The sequence below is a fragment of the Bos indicus genome, chromosome 8 (assembly GCF_029378745.1).
Source record: "Bos indicus isolate NIAB-ARS_2022 breed Sahiwal x Tharparkar chromosome 8, NIAB-ARS_B.indTharparkar_mat_pri_1.0, whole genome shotgun sequence".
NCBI classification, from domain to species: Eukaryota; Metazoa; Chordata; class Mammalia; order Artiodactyla; family Bovidae; genus Bos; species Bos indicus.
The window spans coordinates 60,572,595-60,591,776 of NC_091767.1; the positions used below are offsets into that span (position 1 = coordinate 60,572,595).

The window sequence follows — 19,182 nt, forward strand, 5'->3', positions numbered from 1 at the left end:
AGCCAGAGGTTCCAAACACCAAGCCCACATTAGTATTCACTTCAAGGCCTGGGCCGTCACGGGTGCTCGTGAGTACTGAAAAGCGCCCAAAGATCAGTTTCTTTAGAGATAAAAGAACAGAAGCAAAATACCAAAAGACTGGACCTGATTTAAAAAACAAAACAAGCCTAAAGAAGGTTTTTTTGGCATGAATCAGACAGGTTCTATTCTCAATCCTCAACATTTAAATTGGGCTTTGGAAATGGAGTGAAAAAAAAAAAAGTAAGTATAAGAAGAAGCCATAATATAGTCAACTACAAAACAGACCAAACTGGAATGTCGAAGATATTTCAAAGTGGAAACACACACAAATTGCTGAGATAGTTATCAGTTTTGGAAACACCTGTTCGGATATTAAGATAATCCATCCAGGCTGTTCAGGAAAAGAGGAAGTGCAGTGACAGAGACAGGAATGGGGGTAAGGAAATGGAAGGGTTATCAGGAGTCCAGCCCCACTCCTGGAATTACCTGCAAGTTTTCTGGAGCAGTCTAACAACCCAGCAACAAACCAGAAAGGCCCTCTGTATCTCAACACTGTGCCTCCCAAGTCACACTCTCCTGCCGCTACATCCCGAGTTATGCAAGTGAGTTCAGTGATACAGGGCAGCATGCATTTTCACCATTGTAGACATCAACACGGACCTCACCTTGTCACTGTCATCATGACAAATGTGGTCGTGATGGATGGACTGGCACTGAAAAGAAGCACCAACACTACCTACAAGAGAAAGGGAGGAAAAGTTAAGATGCAATAATTCCTTACATTTAACCTGCTTTACCAATTACATGTGCCTTTATATCCATCATCCCATCTAATTCTCAACAATACTCGGAAATAGGCAGGATAGGGATTGTTATTCATGCAGTTTGAGCAAAACAAAACACAGACAGGCTGACTTGCACAAAGGAGCAGTCAGTGAAATAGCAGGTCTGAAACCAGAACCCCATTATTCAAACTCTTAATTCACTACTTTCCACTACATTGAGTGGTTAGTTTTCTGAGTAAGGCCACCTAAATAAGCACAACAGCCTTCAATAAAGCAAACTTCTGTTTAGAAAAAAGAATACTGCTTTTTAGACTACATATACTTGCTTTAAGGAAAAAACCAACACTATAAATTCTCAGCATACAAGTAACACAATCTAATACACAATCACGTGATTATAAGTAGGTTTTTATTACTTTAAAATATATATATTTTTAATATACCCAACCATTTGTTAATTTGAAGAACTATCTCCTAGTAACTACTCTATGACAACAGTGACATTTCTAACCGATAGGAAAACAAATGACCATGCAATAAATGACTGGAACAACTGATAAGCCATCTGAAAAAAGTTTTAGTTTCTACCTCACCATACAGAAAATGATGGCTCAAGATCTATGTAAAACCAATTTTAAAAGAAAATGCCGATTTAAAAAATAATCTTGGAGTAAGAAAAGCCTTCTGAAAGATGATACTGTATAAAATAAGAAGGCATTAAGTGAAACAATCAGCAAGCATGACTGTGGACCAAAATGAGCAAAACCCCTTCTCCTTATATGTAAGAATTTAACCTTGGGTTAATCCTTGTGAACCTGATTCAGACAGCACGCCACCTGTGTTATCTGGCAACACAGAAACTACCAAATTAGTAAACTGCATCTGGAGTGGAAGCAGACAGAGTGTAGGAAGCCACGTTCTTGAATTTCTGAGCGTGGTGATATGTAATTAATCAGGCATGTATGTCCCTGGCAAAAGACCCTAGAAACCATGCCCACGGAGTTCCCTGCACCACCCAACGTGGATCTTATCTCTTGGAGCCTTAGCTGTGAGAAGAGCACTTCAGAAAGAATGAACTGCTGCAAGGACTCCCACTGCCTTACAGTTTATCTAACAGACAAGTTACAGTTTCTGTCCTATATCCTTCTGAATAGTGTTGCCAAGTGAGACCTATGGTGGCTTTTCTGAATGTGCAAGTGTTTAGTTGAACCTAAGAAGATATCCCACCACCATTCCTGTGGACGTTACATGATAGGTACCATATTTTATAAAATTGACAATGTCATCATTTCAGATGTCCTAGTATTCCACATCCTTGAGAAAGAATGCTACCAACTAAACTCTGACACATTTTCTTAATACTAAAAATTTTTATTTTACACTTACTGAAATAACTCTTTAGACTTTAAAGATATCATAAAAGAAAATGAGAATGTAATTGGCAATAACAGAGAAAATTATTAAAACCTACAAAGGATAAAAAGTCTTAAGGGAATTCCCTCATGGCACAGTGGTTAGGACTCAGCACTTTCACTGCCAGGGGCCCAGGCTCAATCCCTTGTTGGGGATCTAAGATCCCACAAGCCCAGTATGGCCAAAAAAGTCCTCACTAGATAAATGGAACATAATTTCTTCAAATGTACAGATTCAATAATCCCAGTAATAGTGACATTCCTAACTTCCTAATATAAACCATTGCCTCCCATTTTATATGATACTGATTATAAAATACAAAGAGGATTAAAATAAGAAAACAAATTAACCTCAAACACAAGAATTAAAATTCTAAACATAGTTAAGCATATATATTAGAGCACACTGACTGCATATGTGATATAGTATGTCACCATGATCTACTCGCTTGTCTTAAGAAAAGCCTAATTCCTTAACTAATTTAACAAAATTTATCAACAAAGTATTAGCATAAGAACCAATCTTTAAAAGTTTGACCACATCAAAAGATGCTGAAAAAGCATTTGCAAATATTTATTATCAATTTCTGTTTTTCAGAAATAAACTTATTGGGGGTACGAGGGAGTCTCAAGAGGGAGGGGATATATAGAGAGAGAGTTATGACTGATTTGCAATGTTGTACAGCAGACACCAACACAACATTGTAAAGAAATTATTCTCCAATTTAAAAAAAAGAAAGAAACATTAATAAGCTTAACAAGTTTTTGCCACTGGATGACAATTCTGGGAAGGATAAGGTGGAGAAGGTGCAGTTGCCAAAAAGGTACAATTATGGATAAGAATAATATAAACCATAGAGTTCCCACGGATACTAATAATAACAGTTAACATATTTAACATAGTCAACAACCATGATTTGGAAGGAAGAATATATATACACACAACAATATCCCCAAATACTAAAATCTCCTGGGAGAATGCTGCTCCTGCTGCTAAGTCACGTCAGTCGTGTCCGACTCTGTGTGACCCCATAGACGGTACCCAACAGGCTCCTCTGTCCCTGGGATTCTCCAGGCAAGAATACTAGAGTGGGTTGCCATTTCCTTCTCCAATGCATGAAAGTGAAGTTGCTCAGTCATGTCCGACTCTTAGCGACCCCATGGACTGCAGCCTACCATGCTCCTCCATCCATGAGATTCTCCAGGCAAGAGTACTGGAGTGGGTTGCCATTGCCTTCTCTGGGGAGAATACAGAATGACAAATTTAGTCATAACAAACTATTCTGTCAAAGACTTGGTAAATGTGTCTCCACAAGTTGGTAAAAATTATACTTTCTGTCTCCTATTATTCTAATACCATGTAATACTAAAATTAGACTGGTGAAAAGAATCCTAAGAACTGATGAAATATAAGCATACATTAGATACCTTTCAATGAGGTACCAAAACAGACATTTATCTTATCCTTATGCAAAACCCTTGTATTTAAGGTATAATGTTATGTGTGTTTCTGCTGGACACAATCTAAGAAGAATTAAACTGTGCTGAAAATAGTTCACATAATACCATCTAACAACTGTTGGGGAGACCACCATTTGGGACCATTGTCAAAAAGTTGGACTCCACGAACCTGGAAAAATGAAGGTTGAGATACCTAATTTAGCAACTTAAAAACCTCCTCGAAAAGAGAGCATTAAAAGTAAATGAACAGACATCCACATACCAAAGGGAAAAAAAAAGAACCTAGACACTGACCATATTTTTCACAAAATGGATCACAGACCTAAATGTAAAACACAAAAGTCTAAGACTTCTAGAAGGTTAACAGCTGACCCTACTCTTTCGTGAAACCCTTTCTTCACTTGGCCTCAGGAAAGCTTCCTACATCACTGACTGTGTTCCCTTTGCTCAATTCTCATCTCCCCAATTTATAAAGGTTGGAATGTCCCAAGGGTAAATCCTCAGACTTCTCTTTTCTATCTATATTCACTCCTTTAGTGATCCCAACTAGTCCCATGGCTGATGACACCAAAATTTTAATTTCCAAGCCCCAGCTCTCCCACCTCCCACCCCAAGGAAATCCAGATTTCTATATCCTGCTACCTACTTGATATCACTTAGATATCTAAGCATCATCTCAAACATAACATGTCCAAAATTGAGCTCTTGATCTTGTCCTCTAAACCTACCTCCAGTTTCAGTACACAGCATAACTATTCACCAGCATCTCTGGTCAAAACCCCGGGCATCTTCCTCAACTCCTCTCTTTAATTCACATCCCACATTTGATGATCTGGCAAATCCTGTTGGTCCCATTTCAAAAATATGCCTGAAATATAACTACTCGGCATCATTCACTGCTGCTACCTAAGCCAATACCTGGACTAATGTGATAGTTTCCTAACTAGTCTCCTTAGTTCTACTTTTCCCCATGAACTTTCCCTACTGCCTCCCAAGTCTGTTCTCCATGTTGCAGCATGAATGATGCTTTTCAAGGTTCAGATGGATTATGTCACTCCTCCTCTGAAACCCTTGGTTACTTCTCCCACTTAAAATAAAATCCAAAGTCCTTACTCCTTGGTCTACAAGGTCTCACATGACCTGGGTACCCTAGACCTTTCTGATCATATCTCCTACTGCTTTTTCTTTCCTAAAAGGGAGCTAAAAACACAATAAACACCTGCAGCAAATTATCATGGTAGTATGCTATATACTTGAAACACTGTCAATCAACACCACTATATACTTAAAACATTGTCAAACAAGACTATTAACAGTTCTTTATATGCAGTAATATTGTCTCCTAATGCCAGGCTCATCTAGAACTCACATCTCCTTTGCTGTCATGTAGCATGGTTTTCCAAATGTCATCTTCTCTCAAGGATAGTTGGAATGTAACTGAAACTCTTCAGCACATTGCTTTGAAGAGAAAAATGTTGTATTAAGTTTGTGAAACAAACATATAATCTTCTTAAATAAACATCAGCAGAAAAAACATTGAGATACATGCAAATTCCTTGAAATCTGAGTATAAAAAAAGAAGAGGCATTAAACCACAAAACTGAACTGCAGAGGCCTGGGCAAAATGTGCACAACTCTTTAAAAATGTTTAGGAATCTTTAAGCTGTCATGAGAATGCTGCATTTTGAACACTGTTAGAATTATTCCTCAATGCACTGTAGTGGTAGTGTGTTAATCTAGCAGTATGAAGTGGGCCTCTCTTAAGCATTTCCTGGACTCAATAGCTAGCAGTTGTCACCTTATAAACAAAGATTTCTGTGTTTTTGTTTGTTTGTTTCCCACACTGCACAGCTTGCAGGATCCTGGTTCCCTAACCAGGGATTAAACCTGGGCCGTTGGCGGTAAGAGTGCAGAATCCTAACCACTGGATCGCCAAGGAATTTCCAAAGATTTAGGGGTTTAAAAGTGCAGCTTTTGAGCTACAAGTGGACAATGGCAAGGGCAACAGCACCAACCAAAGCACCACCTGGTTTCTGAGTCCTGTCCTACAGGACCAAAAGCAGCAGCCCCCACTGGCCAAAGTTTTATCAGTTTAAGTATTGGAAAAAAACCACAAAAATAGAAGACTGTAACTAACCCAAACACTTCATATTCATGAAAATCTAGGAGTTCCTGAATAGTAACTTTTTAAAAAGCATGCATTTATCCCACCTTTTAGAGTAAATGAACAGCCCTAGTTCTATATTATAGAAGAGTGCCAGCACATAAAGAAGGAATTTCAGAACTAGAAAACATCATTTTGCACAAAACGGTTGATTCAGGCAAGGGTCACCAAGGGCTAAAATCGTTATGTGAATGGCTGATGGGAGTCTGTAAACTGCCAAGAAACACTATCTGTCATTGCAGGGAGAACCTAAGGACATCATAAAGAGATAAAACCCTATCATCTTAATCCAACTGCCCATCTTAGCATCATTAACAGTGGGCCAACCAGATGTGACTTCTGATGTGATACACTGTGAAATTCAGACATCACCTCTGCTTGGTAATCAAGCAAAAAATACTTTCCTTGGCTCCATCAAACTATTGGATGTGATTGCCAGTTTACAGGAAACACAGGGGACAGACATCACAGGAAGCAATCAGCTCATCCAAAAGTTGGTTCTGCAGGAGTTCTCAGTAAGTCAGTGTTATTATTATTCTAAAAGGAAAAAGAAAAGATAGGAACTGTGCTAGATTAAAAGAAATGAAAGGAAATAATCAGATACACTATGCATACCAGACTGCATATTAGTTTAAATAAACCAGTTAAAAACGTATTTTGGAGATAATTGGAAAAATCTGAATATAGTAAAATTAGATGAGATGAAAATTTACTGAAATAAAAATGTTTAAAACAAGCAGAGTAAAGAAGAATATGAATAGTATGATTTCATGGTGGTTAAACAAATACATGCATACACAGATATGTGAAGGAAACATTCAGAAGAATATACACTATGATATAACAGTGATAATCCTTGGGTGACAGGAGGAAATTTTTCTTATCTTTGTTCATCCATATATTCTGATTTTCCATGATATGTTAAAAAGGGGGGCCTAGCATCAAGTATCCCTAAGAATATTAGGCCAAATAGAACAAGCAAACTCAAAAAAAAAAAAAAAAAAGATGGAATTCTCTGGCGGTCAGTGGTTAGGACTCTGCACTTCCACTTCAGGAGACACAGGTTGGATCCCTGGTTGGGAAGCTAAGCTCCCACAAGCCACACAGTGCAGCCACACGGTATAGGGGGCTCCAACAGCACCCCATGACTATAAGCAGGATTCTTGAGTTGAACTATCCTTTACCTTCTCTCTCCTTTGAGACCCTGTCTACAAAATGATCTTGGTGGCAACTGGTGCATCTCTCCTAAGATGCAACTGTTAGTCTACGTGTAGGCAGGGATATTTTTACTCTACTCATTTTGTTATTAAGCTCTAGTCCAAATCCATAATGACTTCTGACAAAAGTACCTTTGAGAAAGCAGCTGAGACCAACCTACAAGCACCTGCCTGCCTCATTCATAAAACTCCTCAAAGGTGATGTCTCTCTAACATACCAAAAACTAGGAGTACAGACATAGAATCAATGACCTGGCCTGGCTTGAGGCCAACAATGGGCAGGTAAGGACTGAACCTCATGTTTCAGTGATCTAACCAGGGCTTTTTATACAACATTTAAGTACACAAAGGCTTCCCTGGTGGCTCAGCTGGTAAAGAATCCGCCCGCAATGCGGGAGACCTGGGTTCAACCCCTGGAGAAGGAAAAGGCTACCCACTCCAGTATTCTGACCTGGAGAACTCCATGGACTATACAGTCCATGGGGTCACAAAAAGTCGGACACGACTAACTTTCACTTCATTTAAGTACACAAGGTGATGATCAAGGCTTGGAACAGTTATTTCCTATACATCCCAAGGATGTCAAGTGATTAACTTAGGTCAGAAGTGGGCTATGATGGAAGTCATGTCCTGACACAATCTCCTTGATAATTCTTAGACAGGATAGCAAGGCAGAATTCATTCTTTGATTGTGGCAGATGGATTTGTAAGTTCTCACAAGGAGACAGTAAAATTTAGATAAAAGATGAAAGGTCTTACATAGCTTCTAGATTCTTTAGGACACTGGTACAGGCCCTTCACATAGTTGGTATTCTGTACAAGTTAATTATTCTGAAATTTGGTCCTGTTTTCTGAGGTATTAACAACCCTTCCAAATCAGTCTTTTGAAAACTTAATTAGCCTACCAACCACCACAATCCAAATAATGGGCATAGATTACTAAAAAGCATTTGAACTCAATAAAAACAAAAAACAACACCTTAAGCTACGTCTTGTTCACTCTATATACTGAGAGAGACAGGTAGACTTTATACAAGCCAGCCCCAGCACCTTGCCTGTACTTACTGTCACTGTAATTACTGTCTAAAAGATACTCTCAGCACTTGAGTCTGATTTTTTGGGTCTGCTCCCATACACTGTCTTTTTAGGGCTCTTTTCCTTTGACTCTGGCAGAACAGTAAAACTGACTGATTTTATAGTAGGACAGGAAAACATATTGAGCCGTATCCAGTCCTTGGCCTGGAGACTGCTACACTCTAGAGCATGGTCTTGCTGGGTTTTAGTCATATCACTTGCAGTAGCCTTCACAACTGGTACTGGGAAACCAGAGTCTATAGCACAGCTGCAAAGAAAAGTGTCACAAAGGTTCCAGGTTTTAACAACCAACTAATAACTTTCAAAAGATATCTGCTCCAAAGATTTAGTATCACCCAGTTGTTAAAATCCAACTTTACTTACTCATCTATCCTTAATGTTTCAAGTTTTCTCCAAATGAACTTGGAGAACAGACTGCACTATTTTTAGGAAACTTATTTAAAACTTACTAGACAGGGCTTCTCTGGTGACTCAGTGGTAAAGAATTCACTTGCCAACGCAGGAGATATGGGTTCAATCCCTGATCCAGGAAGATCCCACATGCCACACAGAGCAGCTAAGCCCCGGCACCACAACTATCAAGCCTGTGCTCTAGCACCCAGGAACCGCAACTACTGAAGCCTGCGTGCCCTAGAGCCTGTGCTCTACAGCAAGAGAAGCCACTGCAATGAGAAGCCCATGCACTGAAACCAGAGAACAGCCCTCACTCACTGAACTAGAGAATAAGCCTGAGCAGCAACGAAGACTCAGCACAGTCAAAAAGAAATACAAAAATAAAAAAGAACAAAAGACCACCAAAACAGAAAAAAAAACTTATTAGGCAAACTCTATTAATTAATACACTTTTAAGACATTATTAATGTAAATTGTGTGCTTGCTAAGTGGCTTCAGTCATGTCTGATTCTTTGCAACACTATGGACTGTAGCCCGCCAGGCTCCTCTGTCCATGGGACTCTCCAGGCAAGAAAACTGGAGTGGGTTGCCATGCCTTCCTCCAGGGAATCTTCCCTACCTAGGGATGGGACCCACATCTCTTACGTCTCCTGCACTGGCAGGCAGGCTCTTTACCACTCGTGTCATCTGGGAAGCCCAGGTAATGTAAGGTAAATTTTGATAAATAACATGTGAGGAAAAAGCCAGTTTTACTCTTTAAGTGACTCACTCAGTTGCTTAATTACTTTTACAATAAGATCTTAATGATACTTCTAGCTACCAAGAGCAGAAAACTCAATTTCAGAGTTCCAGGATATTTTGTTTTGAACAATTTTGTTGAGATATAATTCACATACCATACAATTAATCTATTTAAAGTGTAAAGTTGGTTGTTTTTTTTTTTTTTTTGGCTGTACCACATGACATGCAGGATCTTTTTTATAAAAATACTTATTTGACTGTGTCAGATTTTAGTTGCAGCATGCAGGTCTTTTGTTGTAGTGCCTGGATTCTCTAGTTGTGGCCGGAGGGTTCATTTGCTCCACTGCATGTGGGATCTTAGTTCTTTGACCAGGGTTCGAACCCACTTACCCTGCATTTCAAGGCAACTTCTTAACCACTGAACCCATCTTAGTTTCCAACCAGGGATCGAACCGCAGGCCCCTACAGTGGAAGTCCCAAAGGTTGTGTTTTTTTAAGTATATTCACAAAGTTGTACAACCATCATCACAATCAATTTTAGAACATTTTCATTACTGTAAAAAGAAACCTAAGGCCATTACACCTCATTTTTCCCTTCCATGAGCCCCTGACAATCACCAGTCTAACTTGTGTATGTGCCTATTCTGGATACTTCATATAAATGAAATCATAAAATGTGGCTTTTGTACAATAACTGACTTCTTTCACTTAGCTTACTGTTCCTTTGCAAGGTTCACCCATGTTATAACATGTATCAATTCATTTCCTTTTTATGACAAAATAATACTCCAGTGTGTGGATAACCATTCATCAACTGATGGACATTTGGGTTGTTTGCACTTCAGTACCTTTGTCAATAGTGCTGTTATGACATTCCTTTTTGCATTGGCGTTTGTTTTACTTCTCTTGAGTGGAACTGTTGGGTCACACGGACCTCTTCTCAGCCTTTTAAGGAACTGTTTTCCAAAGTGGCTACATCATTATACGTTTCTATTGAATAGAATGAACTTTGGGGTCAGACCTAGATAGTTTAGTCATCTACTGAATACGTGATCTAAGGCAAGTCATTCAACATTTTACATGCCTTCCTCAGCTCTAAAGTGGGAATAGTTATATCTACTTACATCTACTTCCGAGTTGTTCTGAGGATTATTATTAAGCTTAAATATATGAAAATGCTCACAGCACAGTGCCTGGCACATAGTAATTCAAGAAACGGTGCTATGAATAACACTTCTCTTCAAACCAAGGCTGCTGATGTGCCTGTCAAACACTGCCTAACTCCTTAATTTTTCACTAGAACTCTTCGATTGCACTGATCATACTGTCATTTTTTGGTTACATGTCTCTCCAACCAGACCATAAGATCCTCAATTTATCTTTTCGTATTCTAGCATGGAGCACAATTCCTGGCTCATGGCAAGCACTAAGTAAACCCAGAAACAAAGTTAGGTAGAAATGAAATAAAAGAGTGAAAGACAGGGTGGTAAGAATAGACGGGGAGAGAAAGGAAAGGAAGCCTTCCTGAATCATCATCCTTTCTCCCACACAAGCTGCTCAGGCCTCATAATACATTTTGTATGTAACAGTTAAATGCATAGAAATTCAATTTCTCTTCTGGATTATATTTTCTTTGGAGTCAAGAGACTGAGACTTATTCATCTTTATAACCTCTGTAGAACCTAATGCCAAGTTTTGGTCATAGAAAGCCCTACTATAAAAGTTTACTGAATACAAAGACTTTGCACAATTGATTAGCTCTGATTTTATCCCTAACAAAGGATCCATCAAGTGAGGGAAGGAGTATGCTTCAATTGAATAGATGCAACAAGATACAAGCTGAAGGAAGGACCCTTACTTCTAGCCCTCAAAGGCTGTAATTCTTGAATAATCCATTTTAAAGCGAGCCCTGAGCATCTGCTGAGTGCCTACTCGGTAGCAGACATCCATGTGTTAAGACAGCAAAAAACTCCCTTGCTCTATGGAGTTTACAGCTCAGCAGACAGCATTTGCCTTCTATCCTGAAGGTTCTAATCTCATTCATACTCCAGAAGTTTCATTTCTGCAATTGCTTTATTCATTCAATAAATATTTATCAAACCCCACTGTGTCAGGTCTATTCTAGGTACTAGTGACATGTCCCTGGTGGCTCAGACGGTAAAGCGTCTGTCTACAATCTGGGAGACCCGGGTTCGATCCTTGGGTAGAGAAGATCCCCTGGAGAAGGAAATGGCAATCCACTCCAGTAGTACTGTCTGGAAAATCCCATGGACAGAGGAGCCTGGTAGGCTACAGTCCATGGGGTCACAAAGAGTTGGACACAACTGAGCCACTTCACTTCACTTCACTTTACTTCAGTGACATGGTATATATAAAAAAAGGTCTCTCTCTGCCTTTCATTTATCTTATATTTTAACGAATTCTATAAAGGCACATTTCCCAGTCAATTCTGTGAAATGTCATCTTGTAAATGTAAGCTTAGTCATGTATTTAAGTTTAAAAAATAAAAAAAGAATGAAGTGGTTTATGATGAAAATAGAACTCTACTACCAACCCCACCCAGTCTCTAGTCTCCCTTCCCAGAGGCAAGCGTGATCAAATCTCTTAGGCATTCCTTCCAGTACTGACCTCAATTTTCCTACATAATATGCATATATGACTATTGCTTAGCTATCAAATTTTATGTTATTTATAGGGCTTCCTTGTCGGACACGACTGAGCAATTGAACTGAACTGGTGGCTCAGACAGTAAAGAATATGCCTGCAGTGTAGGAGACCTGGGTTCAATCATAGGGTCAGGAAGATGCCCTGTGGAAGGAAACGGCAATCCACTCCAGTATACTTGTCTGGACAGTTCCATGGACAGGGGAGCCGAGAGGACTACAGTCCATGGGGTCATAAAGAGCTGGACACAACTGAGCAACTAACACTTTCACTATTCAATTTCGGTCATACTACTATCAGACAACTAAACTCTTCCATTCCTCCTGTTCCACTTCCTATCTCATCCAGTCCTCCAACACAATTATGTCACATTTTGTGTTTGGATCAAAATGATAAGTCATAGAAATTTCAGAAATAAGTAAGCTCTCCTAAGGAGAGTAGAGTTTTCTAGGCAACAAATATAACCTAGTTTCTTGCTAGGTTTCTGTTTTCTCTTATATACTGGGGCTTATAGGTTTTTAGTTCTTAAAAAATATCACCTGTTTCAGAAATAGACTCACAGACACAGAGAACAGACCTGCCAAGGTGGAAAGGGGTGGGAAAGGGATGGGCTAGGAGTTTGGGGTTAGTAGATGCGAACTTTAATACAGAGAATGGACAAACAACAAAGGCCTACTGTTAAGCACAGAGAACTATATCCAATCTCCCGGGACAAACCATAATGGAAAAGAATATACAAAAGAATGTATATATGTGTATAAGTGAGTCACTTTGCTATACAGTAGAAATTAGCCCAACATTGTAAATCAACTAAAATTTTAAAAACTTCTCTGAATTGCCTTTAAAAAAAAAAAAACTGTTTCAAATCACAAAACAACTCATTTAAATATTAAGCTTCCCATATAATGCTGTCAGCTCCTAATGCTAAAGACAGCCTTCTGTGTGTATATTCATAATTGTATAATAACATTTTACAGATGAATCTTTCACTAAAATTAGTCTCCCTTTTATTGCTCCCGAGTGAGTGGTAGCAGGGTGTTCTGTTTTTATGAGGAAGGTACCAAAATGTTAAGAGTGAGTAGAAAAGTAAAAACCTGGGTTAAGTTCATTGTAAAGTATCTGGGGATGCACCAAACGATCTCCATGGGAAAGCTGACATTAAACTGGTAATCCAAATGAAAAGAGTGCTCAATTCAGTTTGGAAAGAGTTAAACCACTCAGCTCCTTTTCTAAAAGATGACTGCCCATTATTAAAATAGTAATGATAGATAAAAAATCATCTTAGATTCATTTACATCCATTTTTTTTCTCTATAATGTGTGCGAAATATTCTAATTTACAGAAGCATAATCAATAGCAGGAAAAGACACAGTAAGATTAGCACTAAAGAATGGGAACATAAGAATAAATATTATAAAAATGAATAGCCATCCATCTTTCAGCCTTGCCATGGCAACCTGGGTCACTAATCTTTAAAGTCTGTTTCCTGACTTGCTAGTTCTGAGAGAAAGCAGTTTCTACCACCAGAGGAGCAAAAAGTCAGGCTCTTCCTCTTCCCTTTTTGCTGCCCCTACACAGATGAACATTGAAGGAGCAAACAGGATAGGAGTGGCTACTTCAAAGGCCACTCAGGCTGCAGTGGCACGTGCGCAGCCCTTCCCTCCCTCTCCTGGCATTTCAGCTGAGTAAGGCAAGAAGAAGGGGAGAACTCACCTGTCAATCCTACTATCCAAGATGCCATTTCTCACCCAGGATCAGATGGGTCATATATGTTACTGAGACCAAATATAAATGCCAGTACATAAAACCAACTCAGAGGAAAATCGACCTAAACTTGGGTCAGTTACTGTTGTTATCACTCCTAAAATTATTCACACATCCTTGGTTATAAAATGTTTATCTTCCATCTGGGTAACTAAACTTTTCCACTCGAATTCAAAGCTTTCTAAGGGCAACAACCTAAAAAATAGTGTCCACTTTTTAATTAATGCTGTCAGACTGAGCTTGGTGCTGGAAGGAGGGTAAAAGCAGCAAAAACATGGGTCCTATCTTCAGTCAACTTTCAACCTACGAAGGGAAAACAAAGCCTAAAATAGCTTGACAAGATGGTTAACTTCAGACGTTAAGTGCAAAGGCAATCCAGTGAGTGTTTTTTTTAAAAACAGATGTTCAAAGTAGTCCAGGATTCTCAATTAGATTCACTGCTCTAAACCAAGTATTCAAGATTCCTCTCGCCATACTTCACCCCAACACACTTACAAGCAGGAAGAGTTTCAAGACAGTCAATACAGTACAGTACAGTCCAGAGCTTTCACTCGGCTAGGGCAAAGACCTAGGGAAAGCACGATCATTCCCGGATACATTTACTTCCACAAAGTCAGAGGTAGGGAGGTGGGGAAACTGTCATTCCTAACTGGAAGGAAAAAAGTTCTCTCTATTCAACTGGCTAGGTATGAGGCCTGACATCTTCCCCTGCTTGGGGAGAGATGCCCTCTCTTGCTCTCTTAGTATGATAATTATTAGAGCAACAGTAATTAGCAATGTTGAGCATCTCTGGGGAAGGGCAAAGCAATACACAAGGTAAAAGGTTTCATAATGCAGAAATCAGAAGCTTAAGAATTATTATTAGGTGCATGGGTCTTTTAGAATTTTTAAATTATAGTTTTGTCTGGATATATGCTCAGGAGTGGAACTGCTGGATCACATGGTAATTCTATTTTTAGTTTTCTGAGGAACCTCCATACTGTTTTCCTGAGTGGCTGCACCAACTTACATTCCCACTAACAGGAGGGGGAACTGTGGGGTCCCCTTTTCTCCACACCCTCTCCAGCATTTGTTATTTATAGACTTTAATGATGGCCATTCTGACTGGTGTGAGGTGGCACCTCATTCTGACCATATAGTTGTTATTTACTTATTTATTATTGAAGGATAACTGCTTTACAGAATTTTGCTGTTTCTGTCAAACCTCAACATGAATCAGCCATAGGTATAGTAAGGACCCTGATGCTGGGAGAGATTGACGGCAGGAGGAGAAGGGGGGCGACAGAGGATGAGATGGTTGGATGGCATCATTAACTCATGATGGACATGAGTTTGAGCAAACTCCGGGAGATAGTGAAGGACACGGAAGCAAGGCGTGCTACAATCCATGGGGTTGCAAAGAGTCAGACATGACTGAGCGAATGAACAATAATTAGTGATGCTGAGCATCTTTTCATGTGCCTATCGGCCATGTGTCTTTCCTGTTTGGAGAAATGTCTTACGTCTTACTTACGTCTTCTGCTCATCCCTTCATTCACAGCAGCACTATTCACAATAGCCAAGACATGGAAACAACTTAAATGTCCATCAACAGATGAATGGATACAGAAGATACGGTACATCTATACAATGAAATACTACTCAGCCATAATAAAAGAACAAAATAATGCCATTTGCAGCAACATGGATGCAACTACAGTTTATCAGACTAATAAGAAATATCTTATTTCTGAAATAAGTCAGAAAGAGAAAGACAAATACCATATGATATCTTACGTGTGGAATCTAAGCTATGACACAAATGAACCTATCTATGAAACAGAAATGGAATCACAGACATGAAGACTCGTAGTTGCCAAGGGGGAGGGACTTGGGGAAGGGATGGAGTGGGAGGTTGAGGTTAGCAGATGTGAGCTTTTATGTCTAGAAAGAATCAACAATAAAGTCCTACTGTATAGCACAGAGAACTATATTCAATATTCTATCATAAACCATAATGGAAGAGAATTTCAAAAACAGAATGTATATATAACTGAATCACTTTGCTGTACAGTAGTAATTAACACAGCATTCTAAATCAACTATACTTGAATTAAAAAAAAATGATTACTACACATTTCTCTCAGTCTTGAATACTGCTACACAGTACACTGTTATTCTCTAACCCACAAAGTGAAAGAAACAGATATAATGAGTCACAAGGGTCACTTCATATTGCCATATTTCAAATCTATGCAGAATAGAGCCATGCATGAAAAGCAACAGAGAGGAAAACTACAAATAAACAAGAAATGAATTTTAAATTAGAACACAAAAATTACATTCAAGCTAATTCTAACATCAGCACTGGTGGAAAAAAATTTTTTTACTTGCTAATATAGTCTTAGAAATGAAAAGTGGAAAAGAAGCAAAGTTTTGTGATAGGACAGGCTTGGGTTTTAACCCCTGTTCTTCCATTCATGGACCATGAGACTTTGGCCAAGTGAGCTTTAATTTTTTTCCTTATCTGGAAATGGGTGTAACACCTATGATATAGGTTATTGCAAAGTTTATATGATGTATGTAGAAAACTTCACATTGTCTGGCACTAAATAGTTAGTAAGTGGTTATTCTTAAAACATGTCAAAGAAAACCTCCAGAAACTGGCATAGCCTGTAACTGGGAAAATCTTGCCAGCATTCATCAATATGAAAGTGGTTCAATAAATCATTGCTATTCTTTCCTATGATCTACTTATTATACAGACCTCATGAAAGTTACTGACACAGAAAGACCACAAATATACATAAAGTGAAAAAAAGCAAGGTGCAAAATAATAAATATAAAAAGGTCCCATTTATCCAGGAATATATACTAACTGTTAACAGTAATTATTCATGAAAAGGATAATGGGACTGGGGGTATTTACATATTTTATATTGTCTGCATCTTCAAGCACTACTCGCATAACTGAAAACCAATAACAAAAGAGAAAAAAGTATTACCTGTATAATTAAAGTAAAAAATTACTCACACAAAGCACCCCAGATACTGATTTAACCTTTCTATCCAAAACACTGTCTTCCTAAAGTAGCTCATGGTCTGACAGTCCTGAAAATCCCACAGACAGACTTATTTTAGGTTTCATCTGCCAGCCCATCTAATACAGCCAAGGCAAACCTGGGCATGGCCCCTGTAACCACAACAGTGGCTAGGAAGTAGGGGAATGGGGTGCTGGAGTGGGTAGAGGAGAATGAGGTAGAAGAAATAATGAGAAACAAAAAGCTCAGTGGAAAAGGAGCACCCTTCTCTATTTCATACTGTACTGCTGAGGTTACAAAATGGTCTTTGCCCACACTGGTAGGCACCTATTGTGACCTCAGCCATCTATATATGCCATACAGCCAACCTCTCCGTGAATGTCAGCTGCTAAGTAAGGATGTAATTTATGTAATTTCATTTAGCAGGCTTTTTACCTGTTCAGGGTTACTCTGCCAAATCTTTCTTAATATTGAATTATATCACCTTGGACAGATTCCAAAACTATTTTTCTCATCTCATTTTATTTTGCCAGACACTACAAACAGTCCAACACACATTAATAAAAACATCCCTCAGTAAAAAAAAAAAAGTACACCTACTTCAAAAAGGCTTGCTTTGGGAAGTTAATTCTAACACTAAAAGATGACTCCAAATCCATCTAAATCAGCTTGTGAAGCAGCCTTCTGTTCAAAGAAATCACAGCTACTTAAGGAATGACTATCTTCAAGAAAGATTATTTCCCAGTATATTAAATCATTTGTGCTTCCAAAATGATTACAGTGAACATTACGTGTTACCACTGAATGTTAGCCAGCTCTTAGATACTAATGATAATATATTCTTTTATGTATTATATTATATTGAAACATCAATTCAAAAAATTCTTTCCTAATGTGTCACTTTAACATTATCATTCCCCTACACAGGATCCATCAACTGCTTTCTGCTACTTATAAGATTAAAAAGTCAAATTTCTCAATCAGGCATTCAAAGTCCTATACAATCTGTCCTGGCCAATCATCATTACCAACATCTTCCAAAGCCTTTTGCTCTAGCCAGCTATCAACTTCCTGTTCTTTGAACTCACCTTTATCTCCCTGCATTTTCTCAAGTCAACACACTTCCAAAATCCTACCTGAGGGCTTCCCTAGTAGCTCAGTAGTAAAGAATGTGCCTGCCAATACAGGAGACATGGGTTTGATCCCTGATACAGGAAGATCCCACATGCTGCGGGACAACTAAGCCCGTGCACCGCAACTATTGAGCCTGTGCTCTAGAGCCCAGGAACCGCAACTACGGAAGGCCCTGTGCTCTAGAGCCCATGCTCCACAAGAGAAGCCACCTACTGAGAAGCCCGCACACCACCACTAGAGAGTAGCCCTCGCTCACTGCAACTCGAGAAGAGCCTGCACAGCCAAAAATAAATAAATAAAACAATAAAACAAAAACAACAAAACCCTACCTGAATTCTGCTATCTCCCAATACTCAACTCAAACCTCAAAAAAGCTAGAATCATGTTCCCTAAGAACATTTTAGCAATTGTTACCACAGTGGTTTAGGGGATCATTAAATAAAATCCCTTCCTCCCAGCTACCTATCCTACCCACTTCTGGAATAATTAAGAAATAAGACAGAAAAGCCAAACAGATGGAGATCAAACTGTCAGTTTTATTACAGGTAAAGCCCATGTTTTAAAATGTAACTTAAAGGCATAGCAACAATGTCTTCCTAAAACTTCACTACAGAATTGAACTAATTCACTGGCTCCATCACAGTCATAGTCAGAAAACCACAGGTTTCCCCACAGGGAGGTCTGTTTATGGAAAAGTTAGAGGAACAGGCTACTGGTGGCTGGCTATTCAGCAAAGGGAAGAAGAGAGAGAATGAGAGGTAGGCCTGACTAGTTCCTTGCCCACGTTCTCTAATAAGATCAGCTACTCCTCCCCAGAAAAAGACACACCAAGGGAATTACATGGAGTGGTATACCTCTGCACAGAAACACGAGTCTAGGCTGAAAGAGACTTCAACCCTTCAAAAAACTGCCTATATAACTTTATCAGCAATTTATCAAACAAAGACCTATGCCACTTCTTCTGTAGATGCCTTAAAATGTTATTTTTATGTAAGACTTTTACTGTGTTTACATACTATGTTTATCATCTCCAAGTAGATTTTAAGCTCCTAGGGGGCAGCATGTTAAATGGACTGTCCACAGGCATAGAGGCAGTAAGATTCAGAGTGAGGAGAGCAACACTGTGAGCCAGATGACAAAATCCCTCGTGAATTGAGGGGAGTGGGATGAGAGGAATGTCGGTGCCAGGAGTTTTAGTGGATGATCACAAAGAGGAGTAAAGGACAGTGTGGTATAAACCTCAAAGACAGGTTTTTACATGAAGGTGTTAGAGCAAAGGTATGAAAGTTACAAGAGTAAGAAAACGACAAT

General features: G+C 39.0%; 1 protein-coding gene across 4 annotated transcripts in view; it reads right to left on the minus strand.

Moving 5' to 3' along the window:
- RNF38 (ring finger protein 38) overlaps window positions 1-19,182 on the minus strand; it is a 119,509-nt gene that overhangs the window by 65,866 nt on the left and 34,461 nt on the right. For 3 of the 4 annotated variants that reach the window (XM_070794758.1, XM_070794757.1, XM_070794755.1), the window contains exon 2: window positions 687-757. In XM_070794758.1, the coding sequence (XP_070650859.1) occupies window positions 687-757 (71 nt within the window). Of the gene's footprint in view, window positions 1-686; window positions 758-5,048; window positions 6,462-19,182 lie in introns of those variants that run through there. The other variant, XM_070794760.1, reaches the window with a different exon arrangement.